The sequence below is a fragment of the Oryx dammah genome, unplaced genomic scaffold, assembly GCF_014754425.2.
Source record: "Oryx dammah isolate SB20612 unplaced genomic scaffold, SCBI_Odam_1.1 HiC_scaffold_17, whole genome shotgun sequence".
In the NCBI taxonomy this organism is placed as follows: Eukaryota; Metazoa; Chordata; class Mammalia; order Artiodactyla; family Bovidae; genus Oryx; species Oryx dammah.
The window spans coordinates 62757594-62778677 of record NW_024070201.1 but is presented as its reverse complement, the minus strand read 5'-3'; the positions used below and the strand labels follow the sequence as shown (position 1 = coordinate 62778677).

Here is a 21084-nt window from a genome sequence, read left to right as displayed (position 1 = left end):
CACCTGGATTATTCAGGAACACTAGATCCTGGAGTTCCAGCACTGTCTCTCTACCTTCAGATCGCTCTCTCTTTCTCTCCATCCATCCATCCATCCAGCTCCATCACTTTCCAACTCTCGGGTTTATTCCTGTTCGCACCTTAGCCTTCTTCCCCATCCCAGATGTGGCTTCTTCCATGTAGTCAGGAAAAGTGGCCCCAAGAAGCACGAAGTGTATTGTCTTTACTGTTCCTCATCCCAGAGGAACAGAGACCCTCCCTTTCTCAGGATCCATACCTATGCCTGATGAGAACTCCAATTGGCCCTGATTGGGGCATATGCCCACCACACACCACTGCCCCCCCCGCCTCCACCAACTCCTACAGCCTGGGAAAGGGCAGAGCCATGATTGGAGCAAGGGAGGGGTGACTTTACCAAAGGAAAACTGAGTAGCTGTTATCCAAGGAAGAGAAAAGAAACGCTGGCCAGGCAAAAATAACGAGAATCCCCACATTACCCAATAACCACTTGCACCTGGGCCAAAGGTAAGACCGTAAGGGCTGAGTGTATGTCCTTCTGGGACCAAGATTTCATTGTGAATGGCAGTTTCATGGACCCCTCCTCCTATAACTCTTCTCAATGTGCACATCCTACCCAGCTTGCCTGCCTTAATCAAAATGTCACCACCTATGCAAGGCCTCACGTCATTTTACCAGATCAAGAGAGATCACCCCACCCACAGTTATCAAGCACTTCAGTTCAATTCAGTTCAATTCATTTCAGTCACTCAGTCATGTCCAACTCTTTGCAACCTCATGGACTGCAGCACGCCAGGCTTCCCTGTCCATCACCAGCTCCCAGAGCTTGCTCAAACTCATGTCCATCAAGTCAGTGATGCCATCCAATTATCTCATCCTCTGTCATCCCCTTCTCCTCCTGCCTTCAATCTTTTCCAACATCAGGATCTTTTCTAAAGAGTCAGTTCTTCGCATCAGGTGGCCAAAGTATTGGAGTTTCAGCTTCAACACCAGTCCTTCCAATGAATATTCAGTACTAACTTCCTTTAGGATTAACTGGTTTGATCTCCTTGCAGTCCAAGGGACTCTCAAGAGTCTTATCCCAGACCACAGTCTTCTCCAGCACCACACTATATACCACGTGCTATGCTAATCACTTTTGCTTATTTTTCTCCCCTAATCCTCACATCTCCATGAGACAAACACTATTATTGCCCCTATATTAGTTTGCGAAGAAGGCAATGGCAACCCACTCCAGTACTCTTGCCTGGAAAATCCCATGGAAGGAGGAGTCTGGTAAGCTGCAGTCCATGGGGTTGCTAGGAGTTGGACACAACTGAATGACTTCACTTTCACCTTTCACTTTCATGTATTGGAGAAGGAAATGGCAACCCACTCCAGTGTTCTTGCCTGGAGAATCCCAGGGACGGGGGAGCCTGGTGGGCTGCTGTCTCTGGGTCGCACAGAGTTGGACTTGACTGAAGCGACTTAGCAGCAGCAGCAGCAGGGCTGCCACAACAAAGTACCCCAAACTGTGTGACTTAAACAACAGAAGTGTATTATCTCACAGTTCTGGAGACTAGAGGTCTAAAATCAAGATGTTAAGTTGGTTTCTTCTGAGGGCTACGAGGAAGAATCTGACCCATGTCTCTCCCCTAGGCTCTGCTAGCCACCAGTATTCCTTGGCATGTAGAGAGCACTCTCCTTGTGTCTCCACATCATCTTCCCCCCGACGTGTCTGTCTTTGTGCCCCAATTTCTCCTTTATATAAGAATATCAGTCATACTGGCTTAGGACTCACTATTATAACCTCATCTTAACTTGATCATCAGCAAAGGTTTTTTTTGTTTGTTTGTTTGTTTTCAAATAAGGTCACATTCACAGGTACTGGGGGCTAGGACGTCAACATCCTTGAGGACATAATTCAACCCATAAAATAGCCCCCCTTTTTTTACATGAGGAAACTGAGTCTCAGAGGATTATGAGCCAGAGTTATATACCTGTGAAGGCAGCCCCTATGCAAAGGTTTGGGATCTGAACAACTCTACTCTATCTCTTTTCTCATCCTTCTCCAGAAATCTCTTCCCTCTTCAACACTGTTTACCTTGTAACCACTATTCCCTGGATTTGTGTGTAATTTTGCACCACCCTTCCAGACTCTAAGCCGCTTAACAATAGGAGTTTATCATATTTATTTCTGTTTGCCCAGCCAACCTACCAAGACTTAATGCTTATCACTCAGATAAATAGAGATGGACATCAAGGTGAGGATCTAAACTGAGCACTGTCCTTCACAGATCATGTCATTGATGAACCAGATAAGTCTTGACAAGTTCATTTTTTAAAGCTTTTTCATTGGTCTGTCTGACTTCATTCTTTCAGCAAATTTTTAATAAGCCCCTCCTATGAGTCAGGCACAGTGCTAGGCACTGAGGAAACAGATAAATCAGACTAAGTCCACACCCTCTGAGAGTTTAAAACCTGGTAGACAAGATAGATAAGTCAATAAATCATTGTAATACAACGTCTCGAAATACAAGCTGTCTTGATGTCAGGAGTTCTTAGAAAAGCAATGAAGGCAGGCAGGCTTGGACTTGTACAACTTTTAAGAAGTTGGAAAAGAGACCCTACAAATCAGAGACCATCTTAAAACATTGAATTTTAGTATAAGAGAAAACCAACAAATAATCTCCGCCCTCCTGTTGCTGCAGAAGGCCACACTGAACGAACATTGTATAAGAAACTGCCCAGAAGCTAGCTTTAGTCTAAGCCAGCAAACCAGAGAAAAACCTCACATGGGCTCCAAATCTGGGCAGACCTGGGTTTAAATCCAGGCTCTGCTACATCTGCTGTTCAGTCACTAAGTTGTGTCCGACTCTGCGACTCCATGGACTCGTGTCCACTGAGTCCGTGATGCTATCTCACCATCTCATCCTCTGTCACCCCCTTCTCCTTTTGCCTTCAATCTCTCCCAGCATCAGGGCCTGCTCTTTTTAAATATACATAACATAAAATTTCCCATTTTGACCATTTTAGGGGTACAGCTTAGTGGCATTGAGCCTGCTCACATTGTTGTGCAACTATTATCACCATCCATCTCCAAAACTTTTTCATCTTCCCAATCTGAAACTCAGCACCCATTGAATAAGAATTCCTCCTTCACACCTCTCTTTACCACCCCTGGCCACCACGATTCTACTTTCTGTTTCTATGAATTTGACAATTTTAGATACCTCATATGAGTAGAATCCTACTGTATTTGTCCTTTTGTGACTAGTTGATTTCACTTAGCATGATATCCTCAAGGTTCATCTTCATGTTTCATGGTCGTAGCGTGTCTCTGAATTTCATTCCCTGGCCATTTTTTTTCAAGTTCAAGTCCATCTCTTGTTCCTTCCTTCAATTTCTGTCACCCTCTCCTCAAAATAGAAACATGGAGACACAATAATGTACAAGACAGTGACTACATTAAAATACACACACACACACAAAAGTTTTTCTCCCGATTACAAATGTATTCTTTCTTATGCCGCATTTGGTGATGGCTCCATTTTCTGAAGTCTTCATTATCACCCATTGCCCTTTTGAGGAGGGATGTGTTTCGCACAGAAAATGGTTTTGTTTAGCTTTGCATCCCATTGGGTGGGGCAGGGCTGAAGCAACAGGCAGCCTCTAAACAATGTTTACTCCAATCGACACTATTGCGTAGCCATAAATCTACATTCACCTGATCACCTGTCTTTCTCTGAATCCAAAGTTGAAAACACGCTCCTGCTCTTCTCAGCTGGGTCATAAATTTTTCCTTAATCCTAGTCATTCAAAAGAAAAGTGTTATGGGTTTTGAAGTCACTCCTTTGTGCTAATAAGTTTGGTCTGTTCTGCCCCACCACCACCCTCCACCAAATCCCCAGCCCCAACCCCAAGCCCAACCAGTGACCTCTCAGTCACCAGTTCCCAGGCTCGGCTCTGGGAGGCTCGCTCAGGCGGTGGAGAGGTGCCCTATCCAAGTTGCTACCATCAAAAAGATCTGCAGTGGCATTTGTAGCAGTGGAAAACTAGAAATAAGCAAAACATCGAACACGAGGATATTGGTTAAATAAATTATAGCACACACATTAGACAGACTAGGATGAAAGTCATTAATATAATACTAAAAGAAAAAAAAGATATGCAAAAGCTTTTAAGTTTAATTAGCTCCCATCTGTTTATTTCTGCTTTTGTTTCCTTGGCTTTAGGATATCTAAAAAAAATCATTGCTACAATATATATCAGAGTGTTCTGCACATCTTCTCTTTTAGGAGTTTTATGGTTTCAGGTCTTATTTTGAGTTTATTTTTATCTACTGTATGAGATGTTCTGAGTTCATTCCTTTACAAGTAGCTGTGCATTTTTCTAAGAACCACTTGTTGAAAGACTGTATTTTCTCCGTTGCATATTCTTTCTTCCTTTGTCATGAACCAACTGACCATAAATGGGTGGGTTTATTTCTGGACTCTCTGTTCCATTGACTCGTGTGTCTGTTTTTGTGCCAGACCTATGCTGTTTTAATTACTGTACTTTGTAGTATAGTCTGAAGTCAGAAAGTGTGATTCCTCCAGCTTTGTTCTTTTATCTCAAGATTGCTTTGGCAAGTCCAGATTTTTTGTGGTATATGGATACATTTGGGGACTACTTGTTCTAATTCTATGAAAACTGTCATGAGCATTTTGATAGGAATTACATTAAATCTGTAGATTGCTTTAGGTAGTATAGATATTTTAACAGTATTAATTCTTCTAATCCATGAACACAAATATTTTTCCATTTCTTTGGATCATTGTCAATTTCCTTTACCAATGTTTTATACTTTTCAGAGTATAGGTCTTTCAATTTCTTGGTTAAGTTTATTCTTAGGTAGTTTATTCTTTCTAATGTGATTTGAAATAGAATTGTCTTCTTGCTTTCTCTTTCTGATAATTCATTATTAGCACATAGAAAAGCAACAGATATTTATATAGTAATCCTATACACTGTTGGTGGCAATGTGAATTGGTACAGTCACTATGGAAAACAGTATAGAGGTGTCTCAACAAACAAAAACTAGAGCTGCCATATGAGGCAGCAATCCCACTTCCAGAAATATTTCTGAAGAAAGTGAAAACACTAATTCATAAAGATATGTTCACTTTAATATTCATAGCAGCATCATTTATAATAGCCAAGATATGGAAGCAACCTGTTTTCATCAACAGATGGATGGATAATAAGATGTGATATGTATACACAATGGAATATTAGTCATTAAAAAATGAAATTCTGCCATTTGCAACAATGTGGATGGACTTAGCATTATGCTTAGCAAAGTAAGTCAGGCCGAGAAAGATGAATACTCTGCTATCATTTATATGTAGAATCTAAACAATAAAATGATTGTATATAACAAGACAGACTCACACAGAGAACAAACTAGTGGTTATTAGCGGGGAGAGGGATGGCAGAGGGGCAAGTTAGGGATATGGGAGTAAGAGACACAAACTACTATGTATAAAAAAAATAATCAATAAGGATACATTGAACAGTACAGAGAAATAGCTTATTAATGGGTTGGCCCAAAAGTTCATTTGGATTTTTCCATCATCTTACAGAAAACCCAAATGAACGTTTTGACCTACCCAATATTTTGCAATAACTTTAAATGGAGTATAGTCTATTAAACTAATGAATCACTGTGTTGTACCCCTGAAACTGACATAATATTATAAATGATACTTCAACTTAAAATGAACAATAAAACATGGAAAGATGTTCAGAATAATCCTCGTATGTGTGTGTCCCTTAACTACAGAATAATTTAACTGTGGAATTACCATAACATTTCCTTTTTATGAATTTGCTTGCACTTTTTGCAAAGCATACATATTACTTTCTTTATTTAGTCCCTAGACCTGTCATGACAAATGACCACAAGCTTCCTGGCTTACCACAACAGAAATCTATTTTCTCACAGTTCAGGGGTCAGAAGTCTGAAATCAGCTGTTGGCAGAACCACGTTCCTTCCAAAGTCTCCCTGGAAAGTAGGTTTCTTCCAGCTTCAAGTGGTTGTTGATGTTTCTAAGCTTGAGTCCACATCTACCCACTATCTGCCTCTACCTCCTCGCCTTCACCTCTTCTGTGTGTCTGGCCCTAAAAGCCTTCTCTGTTGTAAGGATACACGTGATCACACTCGGACAATCCAGGATAAACGCTTACTGTCAAGATCCGGAATGGAATCATGTTTTATTCACTCTTAACCATATAACGTAGTAGTCACAGCTTCTAGGAATTACAATGTGGACGTATTTGGGAGGAGCTACCTTCCAGTCCATTACACTTTATAATCAAAAAAAAAAAAAAATCTTATGTTTTCCTTTTAGATATGTGGTGTTGGAGAAGACTCTTGAGAATCCCTTGGACTGCGAGGAGATCAAACCAGTCAATTAACACAATTTTAAAAATTGCATTTAAAAATTTTTTTAAAAGTCAAACTAAACACAACAGGGTACAAACAAAGTTCAGGGTATGAGGCAGCATGAAGCGGTGACCAAATGCTTCTCCACACACATCCAGGAAATTACTGCCACAGCACTGAGAAACTAGGGATGCCAGATGCGACTTTTAAAAAGGAATTGGTGATCTGGATTTGCCTATAAATTTCCTGATTTTCAAATAAGGCAACTAATTCACAGTAAGAAACAAAACACCACCTCAAACACAAGCAACGAAAAATGTGTGTTTGTATGCAAACCAAACAAAAACATACCTGTAGGCCTCACCGGTCCATGCACTCCATCGTGTGAGCAGAACTCTGTCTTCAGAAGGAAAGGTGGTGGGGTAGATCACTCCCCTATACCTCTCACATCTTTGGGGCTCTCTAGGAATCTCCATCTCTTAAATAGTAGGAAATATTAATAGAAGGGCCATCAAAGTTCCATATAGTGAAATCTGTGGTTTTTCCAGTAAACACGTACGGATATGAGAGATGAACTGTTAAACCATAAAGGCTGAGTGCCCAAGAACTGATGCTTTCAAATACTGGTGCTGAAGAAAAGACTCTTGAGAGTCCCTCAGACAGCAAAGAGATCAAACCAGTCAATCCAAAAGGAAATCAATTCTGAATATTCATTGGAAGGACTGATGCTGAAGCTGAAGCTCTTAATACTCTGGCCATCTAATGCGAACAGCCCACTCATTAGAAAAGACCCTGATGCTGGGAAAGATTGAAGGCAGGAGGAGAAAGGGACAACAGAGGATGAGATGGTTGGATGGCATCACTGACTCAGTTGACATGAGTTTCAGCAAGCTCCAGGAGCTGGTGATAGACAGGGAAGTCTGGCATGCTGCAGTCCATGGGGGCAGAAAGAGTCGGACACAACTCAGCGACTAAACTGAACTGAACGCACTCACTACTTTATGCATTGCTCTAGCCCAGATCCCGGTACCTGATTCATGATGGACACAAAGTAAATATTGTTGGAGGGATGAATAAACAGCCCAGAGTAGGAACTACATTCAGGATGAGAAATCATAGATGATTTCTTTCCTTTAATTTTTCCCTTTGTTATTTTTTCTTACTATAATTTTCAGATGCCATTAAAAGCTATTTCCTTCTTTCTTTTTTTTTCAGTTGCTCAGTCATGTCCGATTCTTTGCGACCCCATTAATCACAACACGCCAGGCCTCTCTGTCTATCACCAACTCCCAGAGTTTACCCAAACTCATGTCCATCGAGTCGGCGATGCCATCCAGCCATCTCATCCTCTGTCGTCCCCTTCTCCTCCTGCCCCCAATCCCTCCCAGCATCAGAGTCTTTTCCAATGAGTCAACTCTTCACATGAGGTGGCCGAAGTATTGGAGTTTCAGCTTCAGCATCAGCCCTTCCAATGAACACCCAGGACTGATCTCCTTTAGGATGGACTGGTTGGATCTCCTTGCAGTCCAAGGGACTCTCAAGAGTCTTCTCCAACACCACAGTTCAAAAGCATCAATTCTTCAGCTTTCTTCACAATCCAGCTCTCACATCCATACATGACTACTGGAAAAACCATAGCCTTGACTAGATGGACATTTGTTGGCAAAGTAGTCTCTGCTTTTGAATATGCTATCTAGGTTGGTCATAACTTTCCTTCCAAGGAGTAAGCATCTTTTAATTTTATGGCTGAAATCACCATCTGCAGTGATTTTGGAGCCCAAAAAATTACCCATATTCAAATAGTTGTCCCTCTAAATCTAGGATGCTAAGACCTTCTTAAAGCCCCATACTATAGTACAGAAGGAGAAGAGTCAAGTTTTTTTGGCTTGAGCTCCATCTTAAGAGACTGAACAAATGAAGAGCTTGCATCCTTTCCATCCCCTCTTAAAACAGTTTCTTTTCTGCAGCCACCAAAAGCAACATGGAGCCAGAGACTGACATGTTCAGAAAGGCTCTCTCCTATCATTTTGTCCTTCTGCTTCCTGGTACAAGGAACCCTGATGAGATCCACATCTAGAAACTGGGCACCTGAGAGTGGATATATTACCTAGACTTCTACCTGAGAACTCTTTTAGTCCTCAGTTCAGTCGCTCAGTCGTGTCCGACTCTTTGCGACCCCATGAATCGCAGCACGCCAGGCCTCCCTGTCCATCACCAACTCCCGGAGTTCACTCAGACTCACGTCCATCGAGTCAGTGATGCCATCCAACCATCTCATCGTCTGTCGTCCCCTTCTCTTCCTGCCCTCAATCCCTCCCAGCATCAGAGTCTTTTCCAATGAGTCAACTCTTTGCATGAGGTGACCAAAGTACTGGAGTTTCAGCTTTAGCATCATTCCTTCCAAAGAAATCCCAGGGCTGATCTCCTTCAGAATGGACTGGTTGGATCTCCTTGCCGTCCAAGGGACTCTCAAGAGTCTTCTCCAACACCACAGTTCAAAAACATCAATTCTTTGGTGCTCAGCCTTCTTCACAGTCCCACTCTCACATCCATACATGACTACTGGAAAAACCATAGCCTTGACTAGATGGACCTTAGTCGGCAAAGTAATGTCTCTGCTTTTGAATATGCTATCTAGGTTGGTCATAACTTTCCTTCCAAGGAGTACGCATCTTTTAATTTCATGGCTGCAGTCACCATCTGCAGTGATTTTGGAGCCCAGAAAAATAAAGTCTGACACTGTCTCCACTGTTTCCCCATCTATTTCCAATGAAGTGATGGGACCGGATGCCATGATCTTCATTTTCTGAATGTTGAGCTTTAAGGCAACTTTTTCACTCTCCTCTTTCACTTTCATCAAGAGGCTTTTGAGTTCCTCTTCACTTTCTGCCATAAGGGTGGTGTCATCTGCATATCTGAGGTTATTGATATTTCTCCCGGCAATCTTGATTCCAGCTTGTGTTTCTTCCAGTCCAGCGCTTCTCATGATGTACTCTGCATAGAAGTTAAATAAGCAGGGTGACAATATACAGCCTTGACGTACTCCTTGTCCTATTTGGAACCAGTATGTTGTTCCATGTCCAGTGCTAACTGTTGCTTCCTGACCTGCATACAGATTTCTCAAGAGGCAGGTCAGGTGGTCTGGTTTTCCCATCTCTCTCAGAATTTTCCACAGTTTATTGTGATCCATACAGTCAAAGGCTTTGGCATAGTCAATAAAGCAGAAATAGATATTTTTTCTGGAACTCTCTTGCTTTTTCCATGATTCAGTGGATGTTGGCAATTTGATCGCTGGTTCCTCCGACTTTTCTAAAACCAGCTTGAACATCTGGAAGTTCACGGTTCACGTACTGCTGAAGCCTGGCTTGGAGAATTTTGAGCATTACTTTACTAGCGTGTGAGATGAGTGCAATTGTGTGGTACTTTGAGCAGTTTTTGGCATTGCCTTTCTTTGGGATTGAAATGAAAACTGACCTTTTCCAGTCCTATGGCCACTGCTGAGTTTTCCAAATTTGCTGGCATATTGAGTGCAGCACTTTCACAGCATCATCTTTCACGATTTGAAATAGCTCCACTGGAATTCCATCACCTCTACTAGCTTTGTTCGTGTGATGTTTTCTAAGGTCCACTTGACTTCACATTCCAGGATGTCTGGCTCTAGATGAGTGATCACACCATCATGATTATCCGGGTTGTGAAGATCTTTTTTGTACAGTTCTTCTGTGTATTCTTGCCACCTCTTCTTAATATTTTCTGCTCCTGTTAGTTCCATACCATTTCTGTCCTTTATTGAGCCCATCTTTCCATGAAATGTTCCTTTGGTATCTCTAATTTTCTTGAAGAGATCTCTAGTCTTTCCCATTCTGTTGTTTTCCTCTATTTCTTTGCATTGATCACTGAAGAAGGCTTTCTTATCTCTTCTTGCTATTCTTTGGAACTCTGCATTCAGATGCTTATATCTTTCCTTTTATCCTTTGCTTTTCACTTCTCTTCTTTTCACAGCTATTTGTAAGGCCTCCCCAGACAGCCATTTTGCTTTTTTGCATTTCTTTTCCATGGGGATGGTCTTGATCCCTGTCTCCTGTACAATGTCACAAATCTTATTCTATAGTTCATCAGACACTCTATCTATCAGATCTAGGCCCTTAAATCTATTTCTCACTTCCACTGTATAATCATAAGTGATTTGATTTAGGTCATACCTGAATGGTCTAGCGGTTTTCCCTACTTTCTTAAATTTAAGTCTGAATTTGGCAATAAGAAGTTCATGATCTGAGCCACAGTCAGCTCCTGGTCTTGTTTTTGCTGACTGTTTAGAGCTTCTCCATCTTTGGCTGCAAAGAATATAATCAATCTGATTTCGGTGTTGACCATCTGGTGATGTCCATGTGTAGAGTCTTCTCTTGTGTTGTTGGAAGAGGGTGTTTGCTATGACCAGTGCGTTTTCTTGGCAAAACTCTGTTAGTCTTTGCCCTGCTTCATTCTGCATTCCAAGGCCAAATTTGCCTGTTACTCCAGGTGTTTCTTGACTTCCTACTTTTGCATTCCAGTCCCCTAGAATGAAAAGGACATCTTTTTTGGGTGTTAGTTCTACAAGGTCTGTAGGTCTTCATAGAACCGTTCAACTTCAGCTTCTTCGGCATTACTTCTTGGGGCATAGGCTTGGATTACTGTGATATTGAATGGTTTGCCTTGGAAACGAACAGAGATCATTCTGTTGTTTTTGAGCTTGCATCCAAGTACTGCATTTCAGACTCTTTGAGGGATTCCTGCCCACAGTAGTAGATATAATGGTCATCTGAGTTAAATTCACCCATTCCAGTCCATTTTAGTTAGCTGATTCCTAGAATGTCAACGTTCACTCTTGCCATCTCCTGTTTGACCACTTCCAATTTGCCTTGATTCATGGACCTGACATTCCAGGTTCCTATGCAATATTGCTCTTTACAGTATCGGACCTTGCTTCTATCACCAGTCACATCCACAACTGGGTATTGTTTTTGCTTTGGCTCCATCCCTTCATTCTTTCTGGAGTTATTTCTCCACTGATCTCCAGTAGCATATTGGGCACCTACTGACCTGGGGAGTTCCTCTTTCAGTATCCTATTATTTTGCCTTTTCATACTGTTCATGGGGTTCTCAAGGCAAGAATACTGAAGTGGTTTGCCATTCCCTTCTCCAGTGGACCACATTCTGTCAGACCTCTCCACCATGCCCCACCTATCTTGGGTTGCCCCGCGGGCATGGCTTAGTTTCATTGAGTTAGACAAGACTGTGGTCCTAGTGTGATTAGATTAGTCCTATGCACCACTTAATCCCATTTGAGATAATAACATTCAACCTCTGCAGAGTCTAGCTCAAGAATAGTAAATAGTTGTGCCTATGCTCTGCCCCACCACTCCAAGCACCCTCCCACTGCCCCCTCCCCTCCACACACACGCAGAAAACATTGCTGATAGGTTTTGGCACTCTTTACACACTGCATCACGATCCTTCTAAACACAACTCCCCAGGCAGTCATAACCCTCAGTCCTATTTGGCATGCAAGATAAAAGCCATTTTTCATCCCTCATCTAGTCCATGCTGGAGAATATATCTTTATCATCAACAAATGTTTATTGACTTCCTAATGTGCAGAAAGACTTACAATCTAGATATGAATTCAGGAAACCCTTAAAGAAAAAGAGATACAAGACAATGCCAGGTAGCCCATGCTAAAGGCCAAACACATGATGGATTGACTTGCTGGAGGAACTTAGATGTTGCTGGAGATGCATGAGAGCTTCAAGAAGTTTACTGTAGAAAATTAGACTGTAAGAAATCATTGAAGGAAAAATGGAATTTAGGTAAGTGAAAAAATATGGAGAGAAAAATTCCAGCTTCAAGAAGAAAGTGATCAAGAGCTCAGGGACAGATAAGTATACATGGGGTACTTTTAGAAATGGAGAACAAACCCACTTAGCTAACACCAAGTCATTCAGGTGACATTCAACTCAAATGCCACTTCCTGGGTGAGGTCTTTCCAGATCAGACCGGTGAAAACAGGGATTTGTTTTTCTTCATGGACCTCCCGACCATGAGTTCCATAGGTAAGGGACCTTGCTTATTCACCTTGATGTTCCCAGTCACTAGAAGAGAGCCAGGCACAAAGTAGGTGATCAGAAAATATTTACTGGATAAATGAATAAACCATGGGTTCCTGTAGGGGACGTTATAGGTGCTCCATATGGAGAAATAGGTGGGTTTGATTGTTACTGCATTTGGATATCAAACTAAGGACTTGGGCCTATGGAAAAGTATTCCAAAGTGTTTCTCGTCTAATCCCATCAAATGTATTAGGTCAAAACAGGATTTTATTTTAATATTTTTTGACCTGGACCATTTTTAAAGTTTTTGTTGAACTTATTACAGTATTTCTTCCGTTTTATGCTTTGGCTTTTTGGCCCCAACACATATGGGATCTTAGCTCCCTGACCAGGGATCGAACCTGCATGCCCTGCATTGAAAGGTGAAGTCTTAACCACCGGACCACCAAAGAAGTCCCCAAAACGAGAATTCTAGATTGAATGCATTTCTGGATCACTGGATAACTTCTTGAAGTTAAACAAAGTTGACCATGTTTATTTTCTGCAATTCTTTCTTTCACGTGTACCGTATCTTTCCAGGTGGTGCTAGTGGTAAAGAATCAGCCAGCCAATACAAGTAGATAAGATGTGGATTCAATCCCTGGGTCAGGAAGATCCCCTGGAGGAGGATATGGCAACCCACTCCAGTATTCTTGGTTGGAGAATCCCATGGACAGAGGAGCCTGGCAAGCTACAGTCCATAGGATTGCATAGAGTCGGACAAGACTGAAGCAACTTGGCATGCACACACCGTATCTTTGTGGATATTCAAATATTCTCCAAGCATTATCCCATAGCACTCTTCTTTTGTTTTCTCTTCTTTATTTTTTTCATTAAATGCAGCATACTGAATTTCTTGTTTACATTAACGCGAAGACAATTTGGAAAATGGAGCTGTGGAATCTTTAGAGATGCTGGAATGAGAGTTTCTGCATATGCAATGATATTTTAGGAGGATCAGTGTGGTAGAATGGATTAGGAAAGGAGAGAAACTTAAAACAGGGAGCCTCACTTGGGGATGATAGCAGAAATCATCCTCTCAAACATATGTCACAAATGGGATGTGCCAGAAACGAGACAGCAGGCATAAAGCAATTAACAAAACAAAGTCTAGCCCACCTGGAGAGGATGCCCATATGTTCTGGTTTGTCCAGGACAGTCCCAACTTTTGTCTGTTGTCCCCATACAATTAGTAAATAGCACCATGTTTATTCAGGGCTTCCCTGGTGGCTCCCTTGCAGGTAATGAATCTGCCTGCAATGCAGGAGGCCGGGGTTTGATCCCTGAGTAAGGAAGACCCCCTGCAGAAGGAAAGGCCAACCCGCTTCAGTATTATTGCCATGTTTATTCTCGAAATTGCCATGGTTTGGATAATAAACTAATGGCCACTCAATTCATGGAGCTCATGTTATGGAAGAGACCAAGAGGTGAGCCCACGTGGCACCTTTGTATAAGTCAGAATCCCTTTCTGGGTGGACACAACTCGAATAAAGGCAGTTTTGTGGGAAGATGCAGGCTCTTACAGGACACTCAGAAGGTAGAGCTCAGGCTGGGTGTTTATCTCCTCTCGCTTATTGCATGCAGGGGGTTTTGTAAGCTAGGTGTGGATTCAAGAATGATTAAAAAAAAAAAAAGGCACGAGATAACGCCTAGCCCTGCCTTCTTGGGCAGTGAGCCACCTGCACAACCACCAGCTGGCATCCTGGAGATAATCAGTAAACAAATAAATATATAAGTAAATGCAACATTAAGTATTGGAAAGTCCTGTGAAGAAAACTAGCATGAAGCAAGGGGATCAAGAGTGAAGGGCAGCCCTAGTGCATACTCCAGCAGGCACCACTGGTGTCGTAGCCTGTGGAGAGGGCGCCCCCTGGGGTTGAGCAACTTGGCCACCCAGACTTGAGGTGCTTTGTTAGAAAGGATGGTCAGGAAGTCCTCTCTGTGGAGGCGGTGGGTCATTTGTCACTGACTGTAAAGGAAGAGGGATAGACAGGAGAGAAATGTCACAGCGGTGTGGAGTCAGTGTGACATGGTGCCAGCCTTGGGAAGGACTTTGAGGAATGAGTGTTAAAGATGACTTGAGGCTTCCACGTGTGAGGAACTAGGAAAACGCTGCTGCTGCTAAGTCGCTTCAGTCGTGTCCGACTCTGCGCGACGCCATAGACGGCAGCCCACCAGGCTCTGCCGTCCCTGGGATTCTCCAGGCAAGAACACTGGAGTGGGTTGCCATTGCCTTCTCCATGGAAAATGCTCGCACCGCTCAAATCTACCCACTTGAGCCTGCCACAAGTGGGTGGTGCAGGGAACACCCCAGGGAAAGAGGCGCAGTCCCTTCTCTTGGGGAGTTGACTGTCTCCTTCAGAATTTCCAAACCTGTCTGGAGGAACACTAGCTAGGTATGCTAATAGGTGTTACTAGAAAAAGTTGCTCAAGTTTTAGAAAGACTGGATTAAGCAAAATCAAAGAGGTTTCTTTACTAGACGAATTCTCAGAGATTTTAATATACCCTCGCGAGCTTCGTGAATCCGAAGCAGGTACTATAAAGGGTAACCCGTCCTGAGTTAGCTGCCCGGAGACATTTTTCTTCTCAAGGTGTTTCAGGATACCAGACCCCACATCTGTTGGGGCCCACGGTTGCTATGGTGCATTGGCAACCTCTGAGTCAGCCCCCCTCGGGGCCAAGATTAGCCTCTGACTGACTGGCTAAAAGCAGTTGTGTAACCTCCTTGGGCCTCCACTTACCCTTCTATAAAATGGGGATAAAGATATTGCCCTCCCTCTCCTGGGTGGCACGAGGCGCTGATAATTATTATTTGGCCAGGTGCTGAGGTGCTGATGAGCTCTGTCTGACACATTTCTTCGTGCCTCCTCCAGACGCCGTGCCTCGCCTCCCCAGACACAGCCCTGCTGCTCGCTCAGACCTCAGCCACGTCGGGCAAGGCGGCAGCTGTCTCTCTTCTTCATAGCTCCCGTCAAAACAGAAGACTCGCCTGACCTCCGGCCAGCACCTGGGCATTGTGGAGGTGGGAGGGCCATCTGCCGGCTGCCATTCTGGGGCCCTGCTGCACGTGGGAGGCTGTTCGGGGCTGGGGCACCCCGAGGGGGTGTCGCCGGCCTGGAAGCAGCCATGCGGTATCCTTGTTGCTGAGGAGCCCAGCCAACTGGGGCCTTCTCGGGGCCAAGCAATGACCACATCAGAGGACCAGACCCCGGCCCAGCCTGGCGGGACAAGCGAGCAGAGGTGGGTGCTACATGTCTGAGGGTGCAGGGAGAGGAGACAGCCCATGGGCAGGGCTAGCCTTGCTCCAATCCTTCCACCAAGAGTGAGGAAAAGGGGGTGCTGAGAAAACTCGGAGGTTCCTGTATATCCACTGAGCCTGCAAACCAGACTCTATCACCATGCCTCGGGGGTAGGACAAGCATCCTCATGAAGCATGGTGGTCTTTTGTAGTTACTTTTTGCTCTTTAGTCTAAGCCATGAGATTCATTTTTACCTAATTTCACCCAGATAGGAAATGTTGGGGAGTCAGAAAAGCAGCACGTGGCACCCCTAATTCGAGGCTGTAGGCACTTGGAACAGCTCTGCAGGTGACTAAAATAATGCCTGGCCCTGAGTAGAAGGATGGAAAAGGAGTGGTTGTTGGATCTTCCTGGGTAATTTTGAAATGCCAGTGTGCATCTGCAGAATGGGATCATAATAATATGAAGTCCCTTCAGTTGGCTGGTGTCAGGACTCATTCCTGTGTGCTGGGCATTCTCCTGTGATCCAGTGGTTCGTTTTGATGCACATCTTGCTTATTCGTACTGACATGCCTTCTGCCCAGCAGAAAAGCATCCCATTGGATGGTAGGTTCTTACTTTCATCCTCAGCTAAATTCAGCTGCTCTAAAATGTGTAAGACAGAGCTGAGACCCAAGCGGATGGCAGTCCCCATCTCCAGGCCCATGGCATCAAATGCCAATTGAAAATCAAGATCTCTTAATTCTTGGAGATGGGGTGGGGGGCACATGGGGTCTAATTCCAGGGGAGGGACTAAATTAAGGAGTGACATCAGGGGCCTGTCTAGCTCAATTTCTAGCCCCCACCTTCTTTAAAAGCCACCAGTGTCTGCGTGTTACCAAATGACTTGTCAATGTTAGAGGAGCCATGCAAAGAATATTCAGCACGTCATTAACCTCATTCCAACATGTAATTAGCCTAAAAGGCCTCTTCGCTGCCTCCATTCAGCGTTACATCATAAAGAATCAGATATTTTCAGGACATCGTGAAGACTTTAAAGAGTTAATTATGGCTCAGTAGAGCCCATCCCCGACAGCCTAAGATCCAGGAATTAAACTGTTTATTTTCAAGTGTCAGTTCTCCAGACAGCATTCACAGTCACTTCCTCCAAGGAACCTGAGACTGACATTGGTTTGGAAGTAGAGTCACCAGAGTATGCCGTGGTGAGTTGGAGGAGGTAATTGAATTCAGGCCTTCCTCCTACTTTGGGCCGTGTGTTCTCAGAGATATCATCTGTACAGTCTCAGAGAGAAAAGGGAACCAAGGCGAGCTGGAATTCTACTTACCCTCCTAGTTCCATGGGGCGAATCCAGCTAAAGCCATTTGTAATCTCTGACCTGGAGAGACCAACAGTGTGTCCAGAGTTCAAAGGGAGTTCAGTCCTAATCTGGATGTTACCATCTGAGCCAATCTAACCAAGCAGGCTCTGAGGACATTATTATCAGTCAAGTGTAATTATAGATAAAATAGTTTTATTAATCAGCTTCCTAAGGAGACTGTGTTTATCTGATGGCTGTGCATGGCGTGGGAGGATCTGTGCTGTGTGTGGTGGATTGCTGGCGAGGACAGGGTGTCTAGGGGAGAGCATGGAAGATATAAGAGGGGGTGTGGTTGGGAGTTGTGTCTAAGACTGTACATGACGAATGGGAGTACAAGCAGTAGAATTTTGCCTGTTCTCCCTTCTACGTTGAATCTGTCATAAGTCTTTTCCCTCCAGAAAATAGACCCTTCTATATTTCTATTTAGCTAAGACCTCTGGAGCTCCTGATAGCTATCCAATAGCTATCAGGTTTTCCTGATAGCTCAGTTTGTAAAGAATCTGCCTGCAATGCAGGAGACGCCAGTTTGATTCCTGAATCCGGAAGATCCTCTGGAAAAGGGATAGGCTACCCACTCCAGTATTATTGGGCTTCCCTTGTGGCTAAGTTGGTAAAGAATCCACCTGCAATGCAGGAGACCTGGGTTTGATCGCTGGGCTGGGAAGATTCCCCTGGAGAAGAGAAGGGCTACCCACTCCAGTATTCTGACCTGGAGAATTCCATTGACTGTATAGTCCATAGGGTCGCAAAGAGTCGGACACAACTGAGCGACTTTCACTTTCATGGGTCTCCTAATTGCCACTTCTACCTGCAAGTGCCCTCTTTAGCCACTGTCTGCCACATTTTCAAATCTTCCGTCCAGGCCTATCTTGGCTTGTCTTCAACGTCCATCACCTTAAACTAGTTTGTAAGTTGCAAGGGCTCCTGAAACAGTACTGCTCCTTCTGAATATTGTATGGCCTGCCTGGAGTCAACTCTACTCACCTCTGGTCCAGAGAAATGAACTCCTCAAGGCCCAATACTAAATGGGTCCTCCAGAAAGTCTCCAATTTTGAGTTAAACTTGATTAAACATCAGTGGTTTCCTAAAGGAAATCAACCCTGAATATTCATTGGAAGGGCTGTTGCTAAAACTGAAGGTCCAATACTTTGGCCACCTGATGGAAGAGCCAATTCATTGGAAAAGACACTGATGCTAGGAAAGACTGAAGGCAAAAGGAGAAGGGGGCAGTAGAGGATGAGATGGTAAGATAGCACCATTGACTCAATGGATTTGAATTTGAGCAAACTCTGGGAGATAGTGAAGGACAGAGGAGCCTGGCATGCTGCAGTCCATGGGGTGGCAAAGAGGTGGATATGACTTAGCAACGAAACAGCAGTAACAAACATCAGTGGTCAGATGGGTGTGTAAGGTAACACTTCAAAGCTAGGTTCCCCGCTACAGCAAGGGATAAGCACCTATCCCCATGTGGGGCAGGCCCAGAGCCAGCCTGGTCATTTCCACCCTTCCCCCCAGTCTATTCACAGCCTTAAATACTTGGACGGCCTCTTTTAGCACAGCCATGGTCTGCTGGTCAATTGTGCAACTCACCGCTTGCTTTGGCTGGAACACTTGACCCCAGTTGGTTATTTCCTCCCTCAGATGGCCTTGTGCAAAATCTGCCATCTGCCTTAACGCCACCTGAACTTTACTCAAAGTGACAGCTGCAGCCTGGGGTGAAGAAAAACCCTTAATCAAAGAGACCCTGCGCCTGTCTCCCTCCCATAAAGGCAGGTGGCATCCATTCTCGCCTAGGTGCAGCAGAAGGTGAACTTGCCAAAGCCCACCCACAGGGCTTGTGCAGAAAGATGGAGAGTGGGCCCTGGCAGCTGGCAAAACTGTTGGCCACTCTATAAAGTGAGTTGTTGGGATTTTTGGAGCTTCTTTGTTCCCAGAAGGGCACATGGGAGGTCAGGACAAAAAAGTTTGGTCAGGGAATGAACATCTTATAAAAGTATAAGATGTATAAAAAAGTGTAAGTATAAAAGTATATCTTATAACATCTTATAAAAGTATTACTCTATTTAAGATAATTAATAACTGTTGGCCAGATACGCTGGCCTTCTCCTAACTTCCAAGGTTAGTATACTTTTGATAGACACCAGGTAAGAGATGGAAAATGAACAAATGGATGGATGAAATCAACTAAGTGCCAGGGGCACACACCTGTATTATTTCAATTAATCTAGTGAATAGCTAACATTATTCTCATTTTGCTGATTAGGAAATTGAGGGGTGGATAAGTTTAATAACAACAGCAGCAGCAGCAAAAATAATAATATAGTAAGAAGTATAACCATCATTTATTGAGTATTTAATAAATGCCAGGCATTGAGCTAAGTACTTCTTGTTTTATATTATTTCCTTTAATCCTTACCAAAACTCTATGAAGTAACAATTTATTTCTCCAGGTTTTTAGATGAGAAAGTTGTGTCTTAGGGAGATGATTATCACTGGCTACCAAGTGATAGCACCAAGCTTTGAACCTGCATCTGTCAGATTCAAAACCTAGTGGCCTTTCTTATTCTTGTTTTTCCTTTGCTACCTTCTTATCTGGTTTTTGCTTTTAGCAACACCACAGTTGTCTGTTTAGTTACTGTATCATTTAAAACTGTTCAGCCATTTTGCACAGCAAAGGAAACCATTAAAAAAAACAAAAAGACAACCCACAGATTGGGAGAAAATATTTGCAAATGATGCAGCCAACAAAGGGCTTAATCTCCAAAATATACAAACAGCTCATGCAGCTCAATATCAAACAAACAAACAAACAAACAACCCTATCAAATAATGGGAAGAAGACCTAAATAGACATTTCTCCAAAGAAGACATACGGATGGATGACCAAGAGGCACATGAAAAGATTCTCAACATCACTAATTATTAGAGAAAAGTAGATCAAAACTGCAATGAGATATCACCTCTCTCCAGTCAGAATGTGTGTTCTTAGTCACTTAGTCATGTCCAACTCTTCGTGACCGCATGGACTATAGCCTGCCTGTCTCCTCTGTCCATGGGGATTCTCCAAGCAAAAATAATGGAGTGGATTGCCATGCCTTCCTCCAGGGGATCTTCCCAACCCAGGGACTGAACCCAGGTTTCTCTCATTGCAGGCAAATTCTTTACCGTCTGAGCCACCAGGGAAGCCCATGAATACTTGAGTAGGTAGTCTATCCCTTCTCCAGAGGATCTCCCCAACCCAGGAATCAAACTGGGGTCTCAAGCATAGCAGGCGGATTCTTTATCAGCTGATCTACCAGGGAAGCTCTCACTCAGAATTGCCATCATCAAAAAGTCCACAAACAATAAATGCTGGAGAGGCTGTGGAGAAAAGAGAACACTCCTACACTCTTGGTGGGAATGTAAATGGTACAGTCACTATGGAGAACAGCATGGAGGTTCCTTTAAAAGTCAAAAATAGAGCTATGATATGATCCAGCGATTCCACACCTGGACATATATCTAGAGAGAAACATAGTTTGAAAAGATACATGCATCTCAATGTTTACTACAGCACTATTTACAATAGCCAAGACATGGAAGCAATCTAAATGTCCATCAACCAAGGAATGGATAAAGGTGTGGTACCTGTATATAATGGAATATTGTTCTTGTTGAGTCACTAAGTCTTGTCTGACTCTGAGATGTGTGTCTGACTGTAGCCCACCAGGCTCCTCTGTCCATGGGATTTACCAGGCAAGAATACTAGAGTGGGTTGCCATTTTCTTCTCCAAAGGATCTTCCAAACTCCAGGATCAAACCCATGCCTTCTGCATTGGCAGGCAGATTCTTTACTGCTGAGCCACCAGGGAAGCCCAGTGGAATATTACTCAGCCATAAAAAAGAATGAAATAATGCCATTTGCAGCAACATGAATGGACCTAGAGATTATCATACTA

At 43.4% G+C, this 21084-nt stretch overlaps 1 protein-coding gene across 2 annotated transcripts in view; it reads left to right on the top strand.

The window, feature by feature from the left end:
- Window positions 1–15712: 15712 nt before the first annotated feature.
- The window catches only part of ELF5 (E74 like ETS transcription factor 5), a 50185-nt gene continuing 44813 nt past the window's right edge, over window positions 15713–21084 (top strand). Inside the window, exon 1 of one of the 2 annotated variants that reach the window (XM_040258990.1) lies at window positions 15713–15789. In XM_040258990.1, coding sequence (XP_040114924.1) covers window positions 15734–15789 — 56 coding nt within the window. In that variant the 5' untranslated portion in view covers window positions 15713–15733. The remainder of the gene's footprint in view (window positions 15790–21084) is intronic. The other variant, XM_040258993.1, reaches the window with a different exon arrangement.